Source organism: Choristoneura fumiferana, chromosome 13, assembly GCF_025370935.1.
Source record: "Choristoneura fumiferana chromosome 13, NRCan_CFum_1, whole genome shotgun sequence".
Lineage (NCBI taxonomy): Eukaryota > Metazoa > Arthropoda > Insecta > Lepidoptera > Tortricidae > Choristoneura > Choristoneura fumiferana.
Window position 1 is genome coordinate 15,323,810 of NC_133484.1, and position 23,590 is coordinate 15,347,399.

Consider the following 23,590-nt stretch of genomic DNA (forward strand, 5'->3'; position numbering starts at 1 on the left):
GCTCGGATATTGTGCTCCAAAATTTGCGGGCTCGTTAATTAAGTGTTTAGCGTTCTTTCAGTTTTAATTACACTTTTTGTTGCTTCAGGAGCCGCTCTAGTAATTTGAATTGTTTATTTTAGACTTAAATTGCTTTGGTTTTAAAATAGGTTGATACAAATTAACATGTTATTTTACATACTCGAGTATTCCGACTAAGCCGAGTATAGAGTTGCAAGTAAAATCGTGCAAGTAGCATTACATTGCGGCACTCGATTGACAACTACAAACTCGTTGGCTTTACGGCCTCGCAATGTAATGCAACTTGCACGATTTTTCTTGCAAGTCTAAACTCGGCTTTCGTTGCGTTCTAGCTGATATGTATCATTATCCCAACATCTTTATTATCTTCAACTTACTATTTGAGACTATACGCGAAACTCTCGCAATAACTAGAAAATTTGTGCAAGCATTGCATGTAAACAAAATGAGAAAATGTAATTTATCTTGATAAAATTAAATATACTAAGCAGCTAAAAATATGGGCCTCAAACGTATGCAGTACAGGTAAGTTTGTACGTAGAGTGGACCATATTTTGTGCAGCTGAGTATATTAAGTATGAACGCAATTTAAAAATCGACTACACGCATTCCGTTTGCTAGACAATAATTTCTTCTACTTAAATAAATTTCTTAGAAAATAATTCCGTCTAATACTTTATAATTTTGAATAGATTGACGATTTAAAATCAAATCCACTCTCGTTAGAATTAATTGCACAATCGAAACAACTCAACAATTATATTAATTGGGTAACAAACAGCTAGTAGTGGAATGTTGACGCACGAGTACTTGCTGGCGTGCTCGTTTCTCCTGAGAAATGTAGAGCACTTCTTTTATTTTAATGCTCATCTTTTGAATATTTTAAACTAATTGATTATTTTCATGTTGTATGAACTGCAAATTAATGATGTTTGTGTGTGTGTGTTACCCACTATATAACAAACAAACAAATACACAGACAAAGCAATAGAATTTCACTCTATATTCTATTAGAATAGGTTATCATTTTATCCGCGTATCATTACCTACTTCAGCAAATGCTTACCTATAAAACTATTATTATGTAGTTTAGTAGAGCAAGCCACACCCTCTTTGTATTAAACGCTGGTCGCTACGAGTATGTACCTTTGTATTGTACCTATATACGTTCCATTTTATACAAAGATATGTTTTACCACTTAGGTACAATATATCATTTTTAGGGTTCCGTAGTCAAGTCTGTTGTATCTACCTAATAAAGGGAACCCTTACCTACTTCGTTGTTGGTCTGTCTGTCTGACTGTTTGTCACCACTTTTTTCTCAAGATTGGTAAGTTATTATTTCTCAGACATCAGACATTGAGTTCAAATCAATATTACTTAATTGTTACTTATGACTATGGCTACATAAAGCTGTAGGAAAATTCAGTTTCTAACTCACGCGCAGAAGATTTTATTTTTGAATGTGTATATTTTGTTTGATATTGGTTTTTACTTTTCGTTGTACAGTCGTATGTAATATATCAACTTATCCATTTCAGAGTCTTAATACGATGTAATATGTATGACCGTGGTAACATATTTTTAAAAGTTTCGAATAGATACATATTTTTGCACTTTACTGTATGGAACCCTCAGCGATTGAGTCTGACTCGCACCTTACCAGCCTTTAAAATTATGCCTCGCATATTCCATCTAGCCAATGGAAATACTGACATAAGTAACGTCATCCTCTGTCACAATTTACCTCCACTCGAATGGGTTTATTGTAGAATTAATATTCCCAGGATAACTTACAGTTTTTCCTCACTGCCTCGCTTTTGGAGTTTTCCCTTCACTGAAACGTTATCGTACAAAAACTGATGAACTTGACATTTGCTCACTAAAAAACTGATTAGTAATTTGATTACCTACTTACTTAGATGTTTTTTTACTTTCAGTCAGAAAGGTCAATGTTGCGAATTGTTCAAGCTGAACTGTTAACAGTAAAGCTAAGGTGATCTTGATCTGGTACTTAATCATTTTGATATCATCTAATAATCGTTAACGTAAATGAATGATAAACGTACGTCTCATCTCAGTGCCATTCAGAGATTTCGTGAATTAATTACTGCGCAAGCGAGCCTTTTGAACTTCTGGCAGCTGACACCTTTTCCCGTCCCGTAATTTCGTGATTGCTTTTATCAAAGACGTCTAACTTTTAAAAAATATTTTTCGGATTTCTTTGTAATCCGAATTTCTGATTTATATTAAGGGCTTATTCATTATTTAGTATTGATGTTTGATTTTTTTTTTTATTTAATATAATCGAAACAATATAAATACAATGAACTTATTATGCCACTATTGGAAAACCCACTGGGGGTTTATGTAATAGTAGGCGAGTTACAAAGCCGAAGCCGTGGTGGCCTAGTGGTTTGACCTATCGCCTCTCAAGCAGAGGGTCGTGGGTTCAAACCCCGGCTCGCACCTCTGAGTTTTTCGAAATTCATGTGCGGAATTACATTTGAAATTTACCACGAGCTATGCGGTGAAGGAAAACATCGTGAGGAAACCTGCACAAACCTGCGAAGCAATTCAATGGTACGTGTGAAGTTCCCAATCCGCACTGGGCCCGCGTGGGAACTATGGCCCAAGCCCTCTTGTTCTGAGAGGAGGCCTGTGCCCAGCAGTGGGACGTATATAGGCTGGAATGATGATGATGAGGCGAGTTACAGCGGTTCAGTACATAGATTTTTTGCTTAAGATAATTAAGTTGAAGTATAAATATTTAGTTGTTAGTAGTTAGTAGGTAGGTACTTTGTTGTCACTCTCAAGGTAATATTTTTTGAGTATTTTCTTACATTTTACCGGAGTGTTGGCAGTGTTTACAACTTCGTTCAACAATTCCTTTAGGGATAAGTTCGACTCTGTATCTACTACTTTCTGATTAAATATTACGTATTTGTATTTTTAAATTGTTGTGTGCAATAAAGAGCATTCCATACGTTCGAGTCTAAAAATATGAGCTTGTTCAACCCTTCTGAACTATGAACCATAGACTCTTATTCCGGCGTAACAAGGCCGTGGTACGGTAGTAGATACTATTAGTTATTCTGTGGCCGTGCTAACAAATATCTTTGAGTAGTTCGAATAGCTAGGTACATAATTTACCATTTGAGAATTGTACCTACGTAACCTAAAGTAAAGTTGATGATCAATCATCCAATGAACCAAAATTGTTCTAAAAAGTAAATAAAGTAATCTGAGCTGTGTTTTTAATAAAGCAATGCGATGTAGAAATGCCTCAATTTGTAACCGTGCCACCATTTGCAGGTAAGCCTTATTGATCGCCCGCCTGCGTTGCTGCATTTCTATTAAATCTATATATATAAAAGAAAGTCGTGTTAGTTACACCATCTATAACTCAAGAACGGCTGTACCGATTTGGCTGAAAATTGGCGGGGAGGTAGCTTAAAACCAGGAGACGGACATAGGCTACTTTTTATCCCGATATTCCCACGGGATAGGGATAAAATCTCAAAATAACAACCGCTGGGCTTAGAGCCGTGAAATTTGGTATGTGGCTAGCTGGTCGTCTGGAATAACACATAGGTTACTTTTTATCCCGATATTCCCACGGGATACCTAGGGATAAAATCTCGAAATAACAATCTCGGGGCTTAGAGCCATGAAATTTGGTATGTAGGTAGCTGGACCTCTGGAATAACAACACATAGGCTACTTTTTATCCCGATATTCCCACGGGATAGGGATACACGCACACAAACACCACGCCTGTATTCCCAAATGGGGAAGGCAGAGCACACGAAACGTTACCGCTTTGGAGCCACTTTTAGCAATTTTAGGTTTAAAATTTGTCAAAAAAAGGTACAATAGAGATAAAATCTCGAAATAATAACCGCTAGGCTTAGAGTCATGAAATTTGGTATGTAGGTAGCTGGACATCTGGAATAACACATAGGCTACTTTTTATCCCGATATTCTCACGGGATAGGGAAAAATCTTGAAATTTCAGCACTGGGTTTAGAATCTTGAATTTTGTACAATACGGTATTTGACAACTCCTGATTTTGCCATATCTTAATATTATTATGAAAATACAGATAGTGTTTAGCGAAGAGAAAATTTAAATCGGTTGAAAATAGGATTTATAGTGATTTTTTGAAAAATCTATATACATGTCTCTTTTTCAAACGCTTTTCTCTATGCAGCAAGTATGACGGTACTGGCGTGTGACGTCACATGCCAGTATGTCTTTCTCTGTCTAATCTTGAATTTCAAACCTTTATAACTTTGTTATTTGAAAAGGTAGCTTAAAAATTGTTTTTCTATTCGATAACAGGCATTGTGTAGTTTTAATATATAAAACATATACAAAATAGTCAAATACCGTATTGTTCACATTCACAACACAACCTCAATGAAAACCACAATATAAATTTTGGAAATAATCATTTATAATAATGGTGTCCTAACCTGACTTTGTTTTATTTAATCCTTATTATTCTAATAAACTTTAACGTTATGTTTATTTATACTCATTCAGTTACGTTAGTAAAATCCTACATTGTTTAGCTAAAAGTTAACACGACATTCATTGTTTGCCTGTTAAGTAGGCGGTACGAAGTTCGCCGGGACAGCTAGTTCCTAATAATACTTACTCATTTGCCAGGAACATGTGTTACTATTCCATTCTTACAAGAGCTCAGCAGTAGTCATAACGTTTCGTGAATGTATTCTATAAACTTGTCATATTGCCGTAGTTAAAGATACCGTGATGTGAGAGCAATCAAGGGACACGAGCGTTTGTGATTTGGAGTGTTAAATTAGATGTGTCAATAAACGTGGAGGGAGCAGGGGGGCTACTACGGAATTCAAAAATCGAAGTTCGTATCGTGCCGTCCCTTCCACTCTCGTATTAAATAATATTAGTGTAAGTGGGACGGCAAGGTACGAAGTTCAAATTGGCCAGGATGGAGCGCGACTGGTGGCAGCTGACGCCACGGCGGGACCTCTACTCCGTGCCAGAGTGTTTAGCCGCGGTGGACTCCAGGGTTCGTGTCAATATCATTTGTTTTCTCTACATTACTTATCTCGAGGTTTATGTTTTTGTACTTAATTCAGGATGTTTTTTAAATCTTCGGTAGACACGCTGTTGTCAAGGAACAATGGGAGGTTAGTTAGACAGACGTAGCATTGAAAAATTATTTTAATTTAATATTTGTTTTGTAGGCTTTTAAATCCACCAATTAAACCGTTTGGGTTTTGCTTGTAATTTGAGCTGACAAGTGATGCATCACGCACACGAAAGTTTGAAATGATTTTGTAACATTTGTTTATCTGTGGCATTAAGCAATAAAAGTGGGCGACGAATCAACGCTCCAAAACAACGACTCGACATTTTTCAGTTAATTACACAGCCATTTACATCTAAAATCAATTTATTTAGTAGGTATTACAAACCCGTTTCAGCCATGACGTGAGAATATGAATTAGCTGAGACCGTTGCCACCGCATTTGGGTTGCGCTTGCGTGACGACGTCACTGCCGCGCCTCCGTCGCTTGCGCAATCACACTTAATGTTTTATTCGAGACGGGTTTAAGTGCTTATACTATACTCAGATTGGACGACATATACCCTGTTACGAATGCAAATCGATTATTGATAGCGTCTCGGTAAGCTTGACTTTTTATATCTAATTGCCTTGACGCAACCTGGTGATGTTTCTACCGAGCTAAGCTAATGTTTATAAAAGTCGCTGTTACCTGTCGTTATTGCTCCCTAGACTGTAGTTATTTTTGCTTTTATAGCCTGCTCTACAATATGGGTCGGACCATTTCAGTTAACGTCTCTACTTAAATAGTAGCGAACGTTACGTTTGTGCAACTATGTATTTTAAAATTAGGCCAACGCATTTATCTGCAGGCGAATTTATCTGTCATCAGCATTGTTTACGCAGGTACGGCAGATAGACGAGCTGATTATAGTAAATATTTTCCATATCTCATAAAGTCGTTTTAAAGTGAAATTACACTTATCAATGGACGGTCAAAGTCTTGCCGTGACACGCGAACTGGCGATAGTGAGAATTAACGTGATTTTATTTGTACAAAACCCAAACAAAGTTGACCGTAAGATATTTTAGGAACATAGACTCTATGCGCTTTGGTTAAGGGTTAGTTTAACAGCAATGCACCTTGTCTGGGTCGCAACTGAAGCGAAGGTCGGCGGCAGCGGTCACCTTCGCCGCTCACAGCTCACTGTTATCACTGTGAAATGCTGTAAGTTGGTAAATGCGAATTATCGTTTCCGGGGTCATGATCATACACGCGAAATTTATTTTCTCTCAATGGCGTCACTTGTTTTGAATTGATGTTGTCTATATCTAGACGGAAAATTATGGCCGGAACACTGAGTTTAGGTACCTACGTTGATACTTTTTGGTGGAATGACCTTCGTGTGTGAAAAAAGTCATTAGCCGGAATTAGTAATTAGACAAATAACAGGTGGTTTTAGGTAGGTATGTATTTACCGTCACAAACGTCCAGTATCGGAAATGTGATTACTGAAGTTCATGATATTGTTGATGACGAGACAATATTGAAACTTTGTATACATGCACCGACTGAAACTGCATAGAGTTGATTTGACGTTTACAATAAGGAAGTAGTCGGTTACTCTATACTCTGCTCGCATGCGTCAAACGTGCTCTGGAGACTTCCTATATCTTTGTCTATTATATGCATGGCCGCTGAGTAATAAACAAAATTTTAGCACCTCTAATGTGCAGCCTTGTCTTTAAACTTGCAATCTAATATAATTAAGGAGCGAGAAGTCACGTTGCATCGGGTCACGATGTTTAATGCCTCCAGCTGAAAGTGGCATTGAAATCTAAAAGAAAACATGCAAAAATAGCAAAACTTTAGATAGGTAGGTACTAGTCCGACCCACCTTCCCACTGAGCCTTCACACCAGTGTTAGGTAGGGAAATTACTTTCCCAGCCTTCATACTGACCTATTTTAAAATAATCAGTCTGATGGTGGATCATACATATGAGTAGGTACAATAAGTATGTTAACGTTGGGTAACCAGGCAACGGCTTACCTTTCGGACTGTTGGTCCCACTGCTAGGTTCCATTTATTTATATAAATATTATATTTTAATACAAAAATAGGTAGGTTAGGTTAGTTAGGTAACTTCAGTTGCCTGAAGGGCAAAATACCCAGAAAGAGGAGCTCCGCCCTTGGGCGGAACACCGTCGAAAAGCAGTTGGACAAACTATATAGTTGGACCACGGGTACGTCGCGATATTTGGGGAATAAACAGGTCTAAATATCTTTTGCTTTACGCAATTTTTCGGGATAAAAACTATCCTATGTCCTTCCACGGGACTCAAACTATCTGTATACCGAATTTCATCTAAATCGGTTCAGCGGTTTAGACGTGATGAAGTAACAAACAGTCAAATTTTCGCATTTATTACATTAAGTGGGATAGTGGGATAAACGCTCCTTATGACGATCAATCTATGTTTAATAGAAATTACAGGTATCGTGCACGTACCTACAGGTGATACTTACAGTACCATAAAGCACGTTTTCACCAATAATGTGCGAGGATGTGTTGCGAGGGATGTGTTTTTCATTAACCAATAGAAACGCTTCATTTGCACATCCTCTCACAGCACATCTCTGGTGGAAACAGCTCAGCAGAGCGAGGCGAGGTAAATGAACCGTTTCTTTTGGTTGATGAAAAACACATCCCTGCTGGCAACACATCCGCGCACATTATTGGTGTAAACGTGCTTTATGGTACTGTAAGTATCACCTGTAGGGGTAAGTGTACATATTCCTCGCACATCTCTGGTGGAAACGCTGCTTAATCTATAAAAAGAAACTAATAGAGTACACACCAGTATTGTTAACGAATCGAAGTTACTTTACTTAGGGCAGAAGTACCGTTTGTGGCCACTGTACCGTATATGGCCATTTATTGTTTAAATATACGTTTGAAATAAATTTATAGTAATAAAAAATTACAGCTTTATTCGATTCAGTATAAACTTTTGAAAACTCACTAAACATATTTTTTTAATAATATAACTTTTTATATATTACTTCAAATGTCAACTGGCCAAAACTAACTAACTGGCTTAAGGTGGCCAAAAACGGTACCTCTACTCTACCTAATAATTTATCTCTGAACAACAAACTATAAACAAATTATGATAACATTTTTCGGTAGGAACCATAATTTTTTATTTTTATTTTGTTGTCTTCCTCAGGGCCTGGCTTTCACGATTGAGGAGCGACAGGTCCTTGGTATCCACGGGCTGCTGCCGGCAAGAGTGAAGAGTCAGGAGGAGCAGGTACAGCTGTGCAAGCTGTCCATCGAACGCTATGAGGAGCCGCTCAACAAATACATCTATCTTATGGGTCTCTTGGTGAGTGTTGCAATTAAATTGCTTTCTTTCCACATTGTCATTTAGTTCCAAACGTTTTGGCAGGTCAAGGAGTGTCTTGGGGTTGTGATGCGACGTTTAGAAAAGATAGCGGATTATGAATATCCTTTGTGAGTAGACAGGGATAAAATTATGTTTACGCAGATAATTTATGGAGAGGATGGAGAATTTGACATTACTGGGACTGATTTTTATAATACAAACGTAAAAAAATTGCCAAATTCAAATACCACAAACTCAAATCTACTCTGTTTCTACCTAAGGCACAAACCACAAACAAACAAACAAAACAGTAACAACCGCAGTAAGTTTAGAAATAAAAATTAATCTGTTATATCTTATAGTAGAGTCGTTATTACGACAATATTGAGGCACTTTGTTATTCTCCAAACGCCAACCTTACTAATTACGGAAGTAGGTGGAATGAAAGAACACTAAGAGGAGAGGAGTTAAAGGATCAGCGTACAGTCAAGATTAAAAGTAGCTTAACTCCTCAGTATTTTATCAAATTAACAACAATACACAAACAGTTTAAAATGTTTCAAATTAGGGACAGTACTCATAACAAAGTGGGTAGGTACTGAGGGGTTTAGCTTCTTTTGAACTCGACTGTCTACGTCTATTTATTAATAGGTTCATGATTGCTCTATCTAGGACCGCAACGAGCATCTCTTCTACCGCTTCCTCGGTGAAAATGTTGCGGAGATGATGCCCATAGTGTACACCCCGACGGTGGGGCTGGCGTGCCAGAAGTACGGGCTCATTTACCGGCGCCCGCGCGGGCTATTCATCACCATCCACGACAAGGGACACGTCTACGAGATACTGAAGAACTGGTGAGTTTTGTTATTAAAACTTTGATTGCTCTTTATTGAGCTTCTAGTGTAAGTTTCTGACACAATAACTTCTAGAACGGCTTTGTTTTAACGTTTCATTAACATGGGTAAAGTGCCAGAATCTCTTGGTGCTTTTACATAGAGGTATTTTCTCAAAATTTCTGGCTAACCAAGAACCGAATCTGGCTTTTGTTATAATAATTGCAAATAACGAAAGCATGAAACAGTGTGCCTACCTCCTTGACACTATTCATCCGTGAGATCCGAAAAAATAAGAACGTCAACAGTTATGTTCTTCTTTTTATTTACTTCTTTAAAAACAGTTGTATCTGGGGCTGAGTCTTCTTGTATGGTGGTGCCGGATGCTCTATCCTGGTTTACCACAATTATGTTCTGTGCTTTCATTTATCTCCCTCTCGATATTGGACCACTATGTAATTAGTTACTCATCCCAGCCTATATACGTCCCACTGCTGGGCACAGGCCTCCTCTCGGAATGAGAGGGCTTGGGTAGTTCCTACGCGGGCCCAGTGCGTATTGGGAACTTCACACACGCCATTGAATTGCTTCGCAGGTTTGTGCAGGTTTCCTCACGATGTTTTCCTTCACCGTAAAGCTCGTGGTTAATTTCAAATGTAATTAGTTACTAAGTCAACTTAATTATGTTCCCAGGCCCGAGACGGACGTGCGTGCTATTGTGGTCACAGATGGAGAGCGTATCCTGGGTCTGGGCGACCTGGGCGCCTGCGGCATGGGCATCCCGGTGGGCAAGCTGGCGCTGTACACCGCGCTCGCTGGCATCAAGCCGCACCAGTGTCTGCCCATCACCTTAGGTCAGCGAGATGTTCCTCTACCTTAAAATAAGTTGACGTCTGACGCGGTAGGACCTTGTGCAACTACCGTCTTTTTCGCAAATCAATCAAGATAGCCAGAATAATTACTGGCACATGAGGTATTCTATCTTAGTCTTCTAGGGGGATAACGCATTAGAAATCCTCTGGTGTTACAGATGTCCAAGGGGGCTTCCAGATTCGGAGGGCCTCCACATGTGTACAAGTTCTCTTAATCAAGTCCTGAACGAGGCTAGAAAATATTCTTAGTACTTACATCAACATCTAAGACAGGGAGAGGTGAGGGAAGGCTCATTCAGTTTAGCTGTCTCGAATGGGCTTAGTCCGCTTCGGGACCCAATTGCTTTTTTTTTTATTCCACTGGATGGCAAACGAGCAAGTGGGTCTCCTGATGGTAAGAGATCACCACCGCCCATAGACACCTGCAACACCAGGGGGATTGCAGATGCGTTGCCAACCTAGAGGCCTAAGATGGGATACCTCAAGTGCCTAGCATAGCCATAGCATAGATGACCTCGGCATAGATGACATTGATAACTGATGACACTATAACTTGATTCTTCATAATTCTTTATTTAATATGTCCTTACTTACCATAAGTTATCAATGTCATCTATGCCAAGGTTATCTAATTATGATTGATCGACTGTTCGGCAAATTGACTTGGGGCCACATCGTACACTGACTGGCTTATGCCAGTGTCTTGACAGTTACAATAAGTGTTGTTATTTCGCCTCTAAATGTACCATCTCCTTTACGTGTGTGCCGGTGTACCCGCGCAAAGCTCTCAAAAGAGGCAGAAAAAGGGCTCCAAAGTATTAAGTAAGGAGAATACTTAAAATAAAATGCTTAACACAAATAAGTTGTAAGTACAAATAAGTTGTCCTGGGTGGGAGGACGACCCCGACCCGAATTAGTGAGTTGGTTTGTTTTATGATTTCGCTGGGCAGTTATTGTTCGTAGTCTACGTTGACAGTGGCACGCCCTGCGCCGCGCCCTCCCAATCATATATGATTTATGAATATTGAGACTTTCGAGATTACGATATCGATGAAGCAATAGTATGCATAGGTACATGTATTTACCATCCAATTGCTATTATAATTTGTAGATCAATTATTTCTAGAAGATCACCGATTTTTTGATACAGAAACTTAGGTACGGTTTGAGCTGTTTCTTGTTTGACGTCTATTCTGAAATTGATCTCAACGTCATGTATTATTGCATCAATCAGCTACTTACATTCGTCAATTGCACGATGGAATTGTTTTTGCGTCTTTATTTAGCGTCAACTGGCTGCTTTTAATGTAACCAACTCATCACATCACTTTATTAGCTGCATCAATATTTGCAATCACGTGAAACATTGTTTTGAATCGTTTTAGTATTATTTTAGGCTTTGTTGTTATCTTATCGTAGGATTTTTTATGTGTTTTTAATGTTCACTTTATTTGCAGTGGAATAGATTAGTCACGAGATATTGAGTGATGGTCAAATTAGAATTTTCAACACGTACCTAATGTGTGTACTGATAAATTTAATTAAGCTTTCGCGCTCAGAACACTTTTGAGTTCCCACTTCGGAATTTATGTGCGAAATTTCATTTAAAATATCTCTAATGGAAACAGCTCGGCGGAGCGAGAATAGGTAAATTAAGCGTTTCTACTGGTTCATGACAAATACATTTCTCGTAACACAACCTATCGCAAATCTCTATAGTAGAAACGCATGCCTAACGGTAAAGTAAGACATGAAAAAACCTGGACAAATCTGCGAAGAAATTCAATGGTGTACGTAAAGTTCTCAATCAGTAGGTACCTACCTACTGTGCTCGCGTGGGAACCAAAGCCCAAGGCCTCTCATTCTAAGAGGGGGCCTGTACATTCCAGTGGGAGGTATATAGGCTGAGAAAGTGATAACAAAAACTTGTTTTTCATTTGCAGACGTGGGCACAAACACACAGACTTTACTGGACGACCCTCTCTACATCGGGCTGCGGCAGAAGCGCGTCCGCGGCGCCGAGTATGACGAGTTCATCCAGGAGTTCATGGACGCCGTCGTGCGCCGCTTCGGCCAGAACTGCCTCATTCAGTTCGAGGACTTTGGCAATGCTAACGCGTTCAGGCTACTCGAGATGTACCGTGGCAAGTGAGTGTCTCGGCGAGCTATTTGCATTGAGGTTTGAGGGAGTTGAGGCACGGTTTTGAGGTCTCAGCGCCTGCTTTCGTTTAAATGTATATGCCGCGTTTCAGTTCTACTAGCATAGTCAGCCTATAGCAGTCCACTGCTGGACATAGGCCTCTTCCATGGCGCGCCACAACACTCTGTCTTCAGCCCCTCGCATCCAACCGCATGATGGATGTAATGTTTTCCAATCAGCGCTGACTCCCAGCCCTTGATCAACGTATAGCGAGATTGTCTACACCGCTACCGCGCCTCTCAAAAACCGTCATCATAATTTTGTTTTGCAATGGACACTAGAGATTGGCGCCCCTTGCCATCTGGCGCCTAAAGCATCAACTCTTTTTGCATATCTCCCATAGGGCCAGCGCTGCTTCTAATCTTCTGTTTAATACCAAGAAGTTAATAAATATATGATAGTTTTAGAGACCAGTCAAAATTTTGTGAGTCGCTCTCGCACAACAAATCGATAAAATATTTTTAAAGAGTCTAGGCATTGATTGACGTTAATTTAGACAGCTCTTGTATGATTTATTCCCATTATTAAGCAGCACTTAACCCTACCCGCAGGTATTGCACGTTCAACGATGACATTCAGGGAACTGCGGCGGTGGCGGTGGCGGGACTGCTGGCCAGCTTGAGGGTTACCTGCAAGAAACTGTCTGAAAATACCATCGTCTTCCAGGGTGCTGGAGAGGTAACACTGACCTTATTTAGAGTGCTACTGGCAACTGTCTTGTGGTCTAGCCTTTTTGATTAAGTATGATAACATTTTCCCGTGCCTGGATTGAAAAGTTTACTTAAGATCCTTTTTTTTGTAGCATATTCAGTCTAATAAGTATCTATGTGAATGCCGGCTGCCATATCGGCTCCCTGTTAAATGTCACAATTCCCCTATAGACAAGATGCCTACACAAGTAATAGCTACCTATACCACGGTAGTACTATTAGTTATTCTGTGCCTATACTTACTACCAATTCAAACGTTAGCTTTGCGCGTAGGGATAGGCACTATGTACAGTAGGTGTCTTGGTCGGGAATTGTGTAGATGCAAAATAAATGTGTAATTTTTTAATTTTTGATTTAACTCAAATCGGTGCTCATCAAAAAAGTTTTGAGATAGGTATTCATTATACCTAGACAAATTTGATGTTTTGATTTGTAATTTGTAATATGCCTAATGCCTATAAAGGGATAAAAAATATACCTAAGTACGCACTTATGGTGTTTTAGAACGAGTGTTAAATTATCGCCCTAAAAATGTTTAACTTATTTCAACACTAGCTTATGCCCGCGACTTCGTCTGCGCGGACCTAGGTTATCGCGTGGTGGCCCCCTTTATCGGAATAAAAAGAGTATCCTATGTTGATCCTTGGGGCCTAAACTATCTCTATACCAAATTTCATCAAAATCGGTTCAGTCAGCGGTTTCGACGTGAAAGCGTAACAGACAGACAGACAGGGTTACTTTCCCATTTATAATAGTAGGGAAGTAGGGATTTGGTCGTACCGTACCTCAACGAACATACGGGTTATATGCTCGGAGTTTCTCTGAAGGATATAATCCTAAAAAAGACTACCCGACACAAAACTAAGGTCATCGACATACCTCAAAGAATTAGCGTAATTTTTATAGCATACTTGTATGTTCGTGTGTAGGCGGCGCTCGGCATCGCGGAGCTATGTGTGATGGCGATGAAAGCAGAGGGTACGAGCGAGGCCGATGCGCGCGCGCGCGTTTGGATGGTGGATTCCAAGGTAAATAAATGGATGTTTTTTTTATATATCTAGATAAGTAATGTAGCGTACGGTGAAGGTCTTTTGCCGCTGCTAGGCAAAGGGGTATATTTATACCTTTATTCTCTGGATTGATCTCTCGCTGAACTCTTTAAAACATATCAAAAAACTTTTGATTGACCGACGTACCTATAAAAATTTTCTTCTTTTGCGTTCACTTAATAAAGCCGCTCCATGGCTGCAGGGTCTGATCGTGAAGGACCGTCCGGAAGGCGGGCTCAACAAGCACAAGGAGCGGTTCGCGCAGGCGCGCGCGCCCGTGCGCTCGCTCGCAGAAGTCGTCGACATTGCCAAGCCCTCCGTGCTCATAGGTGAGACATTAAGTTTTATTTCATCATCATCATCATCATTATCAGCCGGAAGACGTCCACTGGTGAACAAAGGCTTCCCCCTTAGAACGCCACAATGAACAACTTGCATCCACCGGTTTCTCGCAACTCTTAAGATGTCGTCAGTCCACCTGATGGGAGGCCCGCCAACGCTTCGTCTTCCGGTTCGTGGCAATCCACTCGAGGACTTTTCTCCCCCAGCGTTTATCTGTTCTTCAAGCGAACTGGAATATTAATGTTCTATTGATATTACTTAATGTTCTTAAATTAATTAGTAGATTAGGCACTATTTACAACGTCCTTCTTTGAATAAAGCTGTACTTTCAGAGGCCTTATTGTCTAACTAAGTTGGAATCACGATCGTTTTCATCAATTCTTTCTGTCACACGTTATAAGACGAGGGTAGTAAGAGATGGTGAATGCGATCGCGAACGTCAGCGTGTTAAACAATACCACAAAACACAGATAGTTCATAAGTCAATCTCCTGTAAGTGTACCTACTTCACTTTTCATACCTACGCTCGGCGGTCGCTCTAAGGTAGTGGCACTCGTATCTAGTTGTTTGATTTATTGTTGAGAATTAAACGGCGGAAGAATGGAAATAATATAAATGAATAACTAAAATATTTTAATTTTAATGTCATTGTTATATAATAAAAATTTGTCACAGTAAATATCTTGCGACGATTTCGTTATTGGCGAAATTCACGATTATTTTCCAATGAAAAGTTATAATAACTTCTTTTTGTTGCTCCATTATTGCACAAAAAAGTTCACAGACGCGTGTCTTAAGCGGATGGTACTCGCGCTCGCACTGGTCCCAACCGTTCCGATATATATCGTGTTGTGTTGTGAGCAGTGTCTGTGTGCGTTGCTCGAGCGCACTTGTATGGAGATTGACTTCTGAACTATTTCTATTTTGTGACAATACGGCCTAGGTATGTATGTACTATCGAATCAACTGAATCGTGAATTCGTGACCCACTGTGGAACCTTTTCGTAGAAAAACTCAGTTAAGGGAAGTCAGACTAGGGAATTCATTATGACGCTCAATGTGAGAGCATTTTACGGTGGGTCATAATTAACTGATGCATCGTTGCGCAGGCGCGGCGGCGATCGGCGGCGCGTTCACGCCGGAGATCCTGCGGCGCATGGGCGAGTTCAACGACAAGCCCGTTATCTTCGCGCTGTCCAACCCCACCAGCAAGGCCGAGTGCACCGCCGAGGCTGCCTACTCCAACACTGACGTGAGTACAACACCTTCGGGTAGTAGTAGTTTCTAAAGCCGAGTTCAGAAGAAAAATCTTGCAAGTTTATAAATGTTTATGGGCAGTGGTGATCTCTTACCATCAGGAGACCCACTCGTTTGCCATCCAGCCGAATAAAAAAAAAGTTGCATTACATTGTGGCGCTCGGTTGACCACTACAAACTCGTTGGCTTTACGGACTCGCACTGTAATGCAACTTGCACGATTTTTCTTGCAAGTCTAAACTCTGCTTTAACACTGCCGTGTTAGAAACTAGATACTACCTACTACCCAAAGGACGAAGAAATTAAAACACGAAGAAATTTCATATCATAACTCAGTCCTTATTGTTAACGCGATGACGTTCGCGATCGCTTTCACCATCTCTTTCTAACCTCGTCTTACATCATCTGATGGAAAGAAATAGCGAACATGATTGTGATTCCAAGTGCGTTGGATAATAAGGCCTAGGTCTAGTTTTCACATACAAAAACTGTCATTTGATTGTAATGGCGATTGTGAGAGACGTTAGACAATACGTACTCTGGTTTGTACCGAAATCAGTTTCCCTGGAAATACCTACCGTATCCAGCACATCACTTTAAAATCTCGCCAAATACTTTACTACGACTACTGTCGTAGTTTGTATTTGAAAAACTAAGTAAATAGTAACTTCTGAATGTTGGTGAATGAAGAATAGTGGCGTAATTAAAACTTTACAACGGTATATCGATATTATCGTTGAGAATCTATTGTATAGGGAGATGAAGACGATCATGCCACCGCGTCAGTTTTTTTGCTTCGACGTGGAAATTCTTTCCAAAATCTCGTACTTATTAGCGCATATCCCTTGCCATCTTCTGTTCTTTACTTACAACTAATTGGTTCATCTTTTCCCAGGACCGCGCCATCTTCGCGTCGGGTTCCCCATTCCCGGAGTACCGCACGAAGGACGGCCGCGTGCTGCGGCCGGGTCAAGGCAACAACTCGTACATCTTCCCCGGGCTCGCGCTCGGCATCATCTGTGCCGGCATCATCGACATCACTGACGACTTCATGCTGCTTGCGGCTGAGGTATGCACGAGCACTATTAAACGCAAATAACAAGCAGCTACTAGCGTTTATCGCGGGCATCAATATGTTCCCATAACCACGTATAAGAGATACGATCGACCATACCTGCTCATCTCCAGGGGTGGTAGCAGTCATTAAGTAGGTACATTTTCGAGTGAGAGAAAACAACCTGCTTTAATTAAATAGAAAGTTCTACAACAAAGAGAAGCACGCTAGGGTCTACTGAGGTCATACATAAAAAGACGTTTACCTGCTAGCGTACCTAGATAATATTTGTGGGTAGGTAAGTAATAAAGTCTATATCTTCTCTATTATAGAGAATACCTGGCTTCGTCTACATGTTCTGTAAACGTCATGTATTTTGCAGTCGTTGGCGGGAATGGTATCGGACTCGGACCTGTCGCACGGCGGGCTGTACCCGCCGCTCGCGCAGATCCAGGACTGCTCCGTCAGGATCGCCAAGAAGATCGTCGAGCACGCCTACAAGACAGGTTAGTATTGCGGTAGACAGGTTATATAACCTATTACACACGTTGTAAACCATCGCCCGCTGAGCGGCCGGCACTAAGTAGCTAAAAATCAAATTTCATAGGGGCTTTGTTGGTATGACGTAAGGTAGGTGTACCTAAGTACGATAGCGTCGTAGATAGACGAACTTACCCCTCTGATGTGGCATAATGTACTGTACATTGTAACTTTGTACTTTATTAATACATTCTTGTAATACCTTGCTCCACGTTACCGCGCTAACTCGAGCACGAGGGTCAACGTCATTGTCTATTTTTGCCGCGTCAAGACGAATATGTTTTGAGGACGCATCTGTCTGAGCGATAATTCGTGCCAAAAATGTCATCAATAATAAATGGGCTAAATATACTTACCTGAGATTTCGAATGTTTTTTTCGTGCTCATAATTTCCAAAATTAGGTTAGCAATTCATAACAGGATAGGTAGGTACGTCAACGACTGTCTTGTTAGGAGCGTTTGGCGAGGCAGGGAAGATTCCACAGTAGTTTTATGATTTGGTTTTTCTTTCTACTTTTCTTGAAACAATCAGAGGTTGCACCTGCCTGGATTGGAATCCGCAACCCTCTGCTTGAGGTCATAGGTCAATCCAATCCACTAGGCTACAACTGCTTCCGAAATAATTCTTCATAACCGCTTTTTTGCAGGCAAAGCATCCGTGCAGCCGCAGCCACTCGACACGGAAGCCTTCATCCGTGCGCAGATGTACGATGTGCGGTACAATAGCGCTGTGCCTCCCGTGTACTCGTGGCCCAGGGACGGGCCCCGCGTGGACGCCATCTAACCAATACACGAATGTGTCCCACGGCAGACCCCCTAGTCCAGATGCATACAAGCGTAACTCTATCTCACTTGACGCGCAAGCCTATGGCATAAGTGAGATCAAATTGCATTTGCGTCGTGCTATAATTTCGCCTTGTAAGAGTCTTGGTTAGGGGACCAGAATTACTGTGCTACGTACTACAATCTCTGTGTGGCATGCAGCACTACTGATGTTTTTTTAAATGAAAGTATCTAGTTTCCGAGTTTTCAGGTCACTTTTAGATTTATCTGTTAGTTCTCTAGGTCGCTTCTGTATAAACCCTGGTGCTAGTTTTGAAATTTAACGAACTACTCGTATTTAGTTTTTGGATTCGTGATGTGGATCTTGTAATAGCTGACTTTTTAAAATTGTAAATAAACTTTTTGTATTGGTGTTTGGCGAGTGGAGTCTGCTCTTAAAGTGTATAAAAATGTGATAAAAATGATCAAAAAAAAACGCATTAGTCAAACGCCACTTGTTTTGTACAGTCGAGTTTATAAATTTGTGAACAAAAATTCAATTTAAAATATCTGAACACGCTTCTTTGACGTTAACAATAGAGTCGTGTTCATATATTTTTGGTAAAATTTTTGCTGACATGTTTATTATGCACTCGACTGTAACTATCTATACAGTCTATACTATAAAAATGTACACAATTTGTATGTGTTTTGACGATAACATGTTTATACTTTCAGCGCTTATGATTATGACGCACTGTGTGTCATGCTTCAGTGCGTAAGATGCGTCACTCGCACTGAAATTACCTACTGTGGCGCAGTTAGTTAAGAAATTGGAGGAGGTTTTATGCAACCACCCGCAAAGTTGGTGCAATATACCACAAGGTTTCAATCAACCTTTTACCAACTACCGTTTGTGTAATCTGTGAATATATATTTGTAACTGTTTTAATCATTCCAAAACTTTTCTTAAATGATTCCGTGTTATAGATATTTCATAGTGTGACAATATTATACTTACTAGATCATGTATGAACGAAATTAATTAGGGATACTAAATTAATTTATTGATAGTAAATGTACTTAAAAGAATCAATCGTTCTAATGACAATTATGGCTTTATTCAAATTCAAGTCAAATTGTTTATTGCCTACTTTCTTGGCGAAATTTCGTTATCTTGAGCTGAAGTTGAAGTGATTATATTTTTATAACAAGTAGATTTTATAACTGTTTTGGTTCCAGACCAGTTTTTTTTAAATATTATATACCTTTAAGCCAAGATTAACCTATGCAGATGATTCTATGTTGATGTGTTGTAAGGCAGTGACGAGGTATTTATAAATACAATAAATTTATGAAATTGAAATACTAAGTTTTCTTTTTAATTTAGAATAGTGTTACTGAAATATGGGCCATTCACTGGGTTTGCCGTTGTACGGTAAAAAAATCTAGAAAACAAAATATTAGCGGTAATGGTGGATAAACGATGACAGAGCGAATCTAAGAAATAGTTTGTTGATCCCCCCATTTAATATCTAGTGTGGTGTGAGGTTAGCCTTAAATTTAACTAGTGTTTACCATCGGCTTCGCACGCGTAAATCATTAGATCTAGCAGTTGTATTGAAATTTCGGTGAGGTTTCCCAAGAATAACATCGTGGTTTTTATTGACGTTACTTTAACAACAACCGTGCCGAATTTCATGCCCCTGAACCCAGTGGTAGAGATTTCAAGATTTTATCGCGATCCCGTCCGTGGGAACATCGGGATAAAAAGTAACCTATGTATTATCCTAGATCTCCAGTTATATACATACCAAACTTCATCAAAATCCGTCCAGCCGTTTTAGCAGGAAGGAGTAAACAAATACTATTATATACACACAAACTATCGTATTTATTTTAATAGGATTCAGAACCTTATTACAGCATAGACAAACAAGCGTTATTTCTATAAAAAACTCTATATTGTCAATCAGTCACAATCAGTTAAATTTGTCAATAACTTTTAAAACAATATATTTTTCTTTCCTAAATTTGAATTGAATTGTTGAATATATTTTTCATATATTTTTTTAAATATTGAATATATTTTTCAAAATTACTGAATGTTTGGTACTAATATGTCTTTAGAAACAGCCGAACTGGAACAATTAATTACCCCGATCGATAAGATGGTCGTGCGGTACCTCAAACAAAACAAAAACGGTGTAACAATCATGGATATCGTTCATCGAATTCAATCCGAAGTAGGAGAGGACCACGGCAACTTGGGGCAGGCCGTCACGGGCGTCTTGGCCAATGCTATTGAGCTGGGTTTCATTGAAAAGAAGAGTAGTAAGACCGATGAGACCTGCCATTGTGAGGTATGCATTTTTGTAGTTAGGTGTTAATCTTTTCGCTGAAACCAGTTTCAAGCAAACTTTATATTTAGTAAATAAGTACTAGCTTTTACCTGCAGCTTCGCTCGCGTGAACCAAAAACAGTTTAAAGAAGCAAGCAATCAAGCAAGCATGCAAGTGAGCATGTAAGCAAGCGTGCAAGCAAGCATGCAAGCAGACATGTAAGCAAGCATGCAGGCAGGCATCTAAGCAAACTCGCAAGCAAGCATGCATTCAAGCATGCAAGCAAGCATATAGGCATAAATGCATGCAAGCATGCAAGTCAGAATGCAAGCAAGCATGCAAACAACAAATCAAGCAAGTATAGTCTCAAATGTGCAAAAAATAGTGCAAGCTAGCATGCAAGCCAGAATGCAAGCAAGCATGCAAACAAAAGATCAGAAAGCATACTCCCAAAGGTGCAAGTAATAATGCAAGCAAAGCAAGCATGCAAGTTATTTAGTTTAAATATTGATCACTTTGCTCGTGTAAATCATTAGATACAGAGGTTAATTTATTTCTGGGATTTTACAAAATTCCCGTGGGAATTCCTGAAAATCATCGTGGTTTTCATTGACGCTGCATTAATAACCCAACCAACAAAAAATTGGAAAACCCCCGACTTTGTCACTTCAAAGTTCAATATCTCAAAAGCGGCTGAACCGATTTTGATAAAACATGTCTAAGAAGCATCGCTAGAAAACCTGCTATCAAATAAAAAAACCGCATTCAAATCGGTTCATCCGTTTGACAGCTACGGTGCCACAGACAGACAGACAGACACACACACACATAGCGGTCAAACTTTTAACACCCCTCTTTTTGCGTCGGGGGTTAAAAACAATCATTGTTCTAAGCTCAGCGGTTATTCGTACTTTGCTGCGAATCGATGCCGACGCTTCTGCAGAACAAACGCCTATCGGCGTCAGCGGCATCACGGGAAAGCTAAATTAGGCGCCCATTGGCGTTTTCGGCACTCCAGTTCAAGATTTGTAGATATGCATAAGAAAGTGTTTGTAAACCTTTTGTGATTTTTTATTATCACTGTTTTTGTACAGAAGTAATGAATAATGTATTTCGTCGGAAAAGTTCGTATTAAGGTATCTTGATACGATGAAAAAACATTATTCACTAGATCTATAAGCAGGTGACTGACTATCGTACTTATTATATTATAATTATATATTGCGAAAGTTTGCTTGATATTATAAATGCGAAAGTTTGTGTGTGTGTATGTTTGTTACTCCTCCACGCTAAAATGGCTAGACGGATTTGGATGAAATTTGGTACGTAGATAGCTGGACATCTGGAATGCGATATTCCCACGGGATAGGGATAAAATCTAGAAATAACAACTGCTGGGCTTAAGAGTCATGACACTTGGTATGTATGAAATAACACATAGGCTACTTTTATACCAATATTCCCATGGGATAGTTGTTCTTAACACATCCCCTCAATGAAGATTACGATATAAATTATGGGATTTCCCACGGGAATTTTATAAAATGTCGGAATTTCAATTTTAACTACCAGATCAAATAGTTTACGCGTGCGAAGCTGCGGGTAAACTCTAGTCCAATAATAAGTATGAACATTCCTGGCAACGTTTTTACAGAAGGACTGCATTCCAATCCAACTGTAACCTTACCCATATATTTTTCATTGCGGTCAGCAAAAGTGCACGCTGGCTGCGACTGAAATGTATGGGCAGTCGACAGTTGCGGTTACGTTGCAGATGGAATGCAGACCGTCTGTACTGGCCCTTGTCTGTCTGTCTTTTCACATCTACTCCGTTAACACAATCATAGTGAATAGTTAAAATTAGAACTCAATTCTGCTTAAAATACTGTCTGAAACGTAGCAGAGTGAACAACCGCGGCGGCGCTGGCGTCGGGGCCGGGGACGTAGTCGCAGCAGCCGGCGGCGCAGCCGGAGCCGCAGCCGCGGCCGGCGTCGCCGGCGCTGCATCCGGCGGCGCCGCCTGCGCCCGCGCTGCATCTGACCGGTGCCGCCTGTGGCCCAGCCCCGCACCTGCTCGGCGCAATCGTCGTGCAATTGTTGCCTTTTGTGAACTTAACTGTGACGTCGGCAGTGGAAATATTTTTATAAATTGAATAAAAAATCGGATTATAGCAAGGCGACTTTGGCTGGATCGCAGGCCTTATTTGAAAAAATTATGTTAAGTATTGTAAGATCCAAAAATGTGATTTCGTTTTAGTGTGATGTCCCTCAACTCGTTGTTATTTATGTAAAACCAATAAAATAACTGCTTAAATTTCAGACCAACAGTCTTTATTTCGAATAATTATTTATAAATACAAATGAGAAGTACCGATTCACAACAAATTACCTAGATAATAATGTTCGACAAAATAATGATCACTTATCACTTCATTATAACAATGTATGTACAAGTTTGTTTGTTTGTTTGGTTGCCGTGGCGCGGCTCTTGGCCGCCACTGTATACGCGTCAGGCGAGTACCGCAGGGGCGGGCGGCGCCCTCACCGGCTCAGCGAGTGCGAGCGCTCGCGGGAGCCCGCGCCCGCCGCCGCGCGCGACCGGTCATTGCCTGCCAACACCACAACACACACTGATTACTGCTTCAAATTTACCTGCAAGGCACGTGCTCCGACACACGCCAAGTAGAAACCTTCAAGTGCATAAAGACCAGTTTTAACCTGCAAGAAAAATTGTGGAAGTTGCATTACATTGCAAGGCCATAAGGCGACCGACTTTGAAATGGCCATCGAGCGCCCGCCGCAGTGTCATACAACTTGACACGATTTATTTTGCAGGTCTAACCTGGCATTAATATTGTGTAAATGTGCTATTTGTCCTTGATAGAGGACTAGTTGTAGTCGGATACGCGTGCCTTCATCAACTGAGGAAATTGAGTCATTCTGCGTGACCCTAGCTTCTTATTAGATCAAGATACAATCGATACAAGCCAATAAAGACTAACGTTGAGTAACAACCGATAGCATGCGATATTGGCACGGTTTAAGAACACGGACCGGTATTGAATACTGAACCGTGATATACAATCAATCACAAACAAATTAACCCTTAACTTGGCATTGTATGCTACAATGAACATGATTGAATTGTATTTTTTTTAA

The 23,590-nt window shown here is 40.1% G+C and overlaps 3 protein-coding genes across 13 annotated transcripts in view; 2 read left to right on the forward strand and 1 right to left on the reverse strand.

Moving 5' to 3' along the window:
• The window catches only part of Men (NADP-dependent malic enzyme), a 55,762-nt gene extending 36,307 nt beyond the window's left edge, over positions 1 to 19,455 (forward strand). For both annotated transcript variants that reach the window (XM_074096464.1, XM_074096466.1), the window contains exons 3-13: positions 8,312 to 8,470; positions 9,143 to 9,324; positions 9,997 to 10,157; positions 12,119 to 12,323; positions 12,927 to 13,053; positions 14,015 to 14,113; positions 14,337 to 14,463; positions 15,586 to 15,728; positions 16,629 to 16,802; positions 17,170 to 17,293; positions 17,975 to 19,455. In XM_074096464.1, coding sequence (XP_073952565.1) covers positions 8,312 to 8,470; positions 9,143 to 9,324; positions 9,997 to 10,157; positions 12,119 to 12,323; positions 12,927 to 13,053; positions 14,015 to 14,113; positions 14,337 to 14,463; positions 15,586 to 15,728; positions 16,629 to 16,802; positions 17,170 to 17,293; positions 17,975 to 18,111 — 1,638 coding nt within the window. In that variant the 3' untranslated portion in view covers positions 18,112 to 19,455. The remainder of the gene's footprint in view (positions 1 to 8,311; positions 8,471 to 9,142; positions 9,325 to 9,996; positions 10,158 to 12,118; positions 12,324 to 12,926; positions 13,054 to 14,014; positions 14,114 to 14,336; positions 14,464 to 15,585; positions 15,729 to 16,628; positions 16,803 to 17,169; positions 17,294 to 17,974) is intronic.
• A 72-nt stretch (positions 19,456 to 19,527) lies between these two features.
• On the forward strand, positions 19,528 to 22,744 carry LOC141434158 (uncharacterized). Of its 2 annotated transcripts, none has more exons than XM_074096477.1 (2): positions 19,528 to 20,452; positions 22,332 to 22,744. In XM_074096477.1, the coding sequence occupies exons 1-2, from the start codon at positions 20,195 to 20,197 to the stop codon at positions 22,470 to 22,472; spliced, it is 399 nt and encodes a 132-aa protein (XP_073952578.1). In that variant the 5' UTR covers positions 19,528 to 20,194; the 3' UTR covers positions 22,473 to 22,744. The 2 variants fall into 2 exon arrangements, with proteins under 2 accessions (XP_073952578.1, XP_073952580.1); XM_074096479.1 differs by having other exon boundaries at positions 22,335 to 22,744.
• Positions 22,741 to 23,590, reverse strand: part of Doa (CDC like kinase darkener of apricot) — a 73,628-nt gene continuing 72,778 nt past the window's right edge. For all 9 annotated transcript variants that reach the window (XM_074096452.1, XM_074096453.1, XM_074096454.1 and 6 more), the window contains one exon: positions 22,741 to 23,040. In XM_074096452.1, coding sequence (XP_073952553.1) covers positions 22,973 to 23,040 — 68 coding nt within the window. In that variant the 3' untranslated portion in view covers positions 22,741 to 22,972. The remainder of the gene's footprint in view (positions 23,041 to 23,590) is intronic.

Bases quoted from the DNA above. Each gene is read 5' to 3' on its own strand.
- LOC141434158 (XM_074096477.1), top strand. From the start codon at position 20,195: ATGTTTGGTACTAATATGTCTTTAGAAACAGCCGAACTGGAACAATTA. The intron at 20,453-22,331 runs GTATGCATTTTT...TCTGAAACGTAG, and splicing joins ATGAGACCTGCCATTGTGAG to CAGAGTGAACAACCGCGGCG.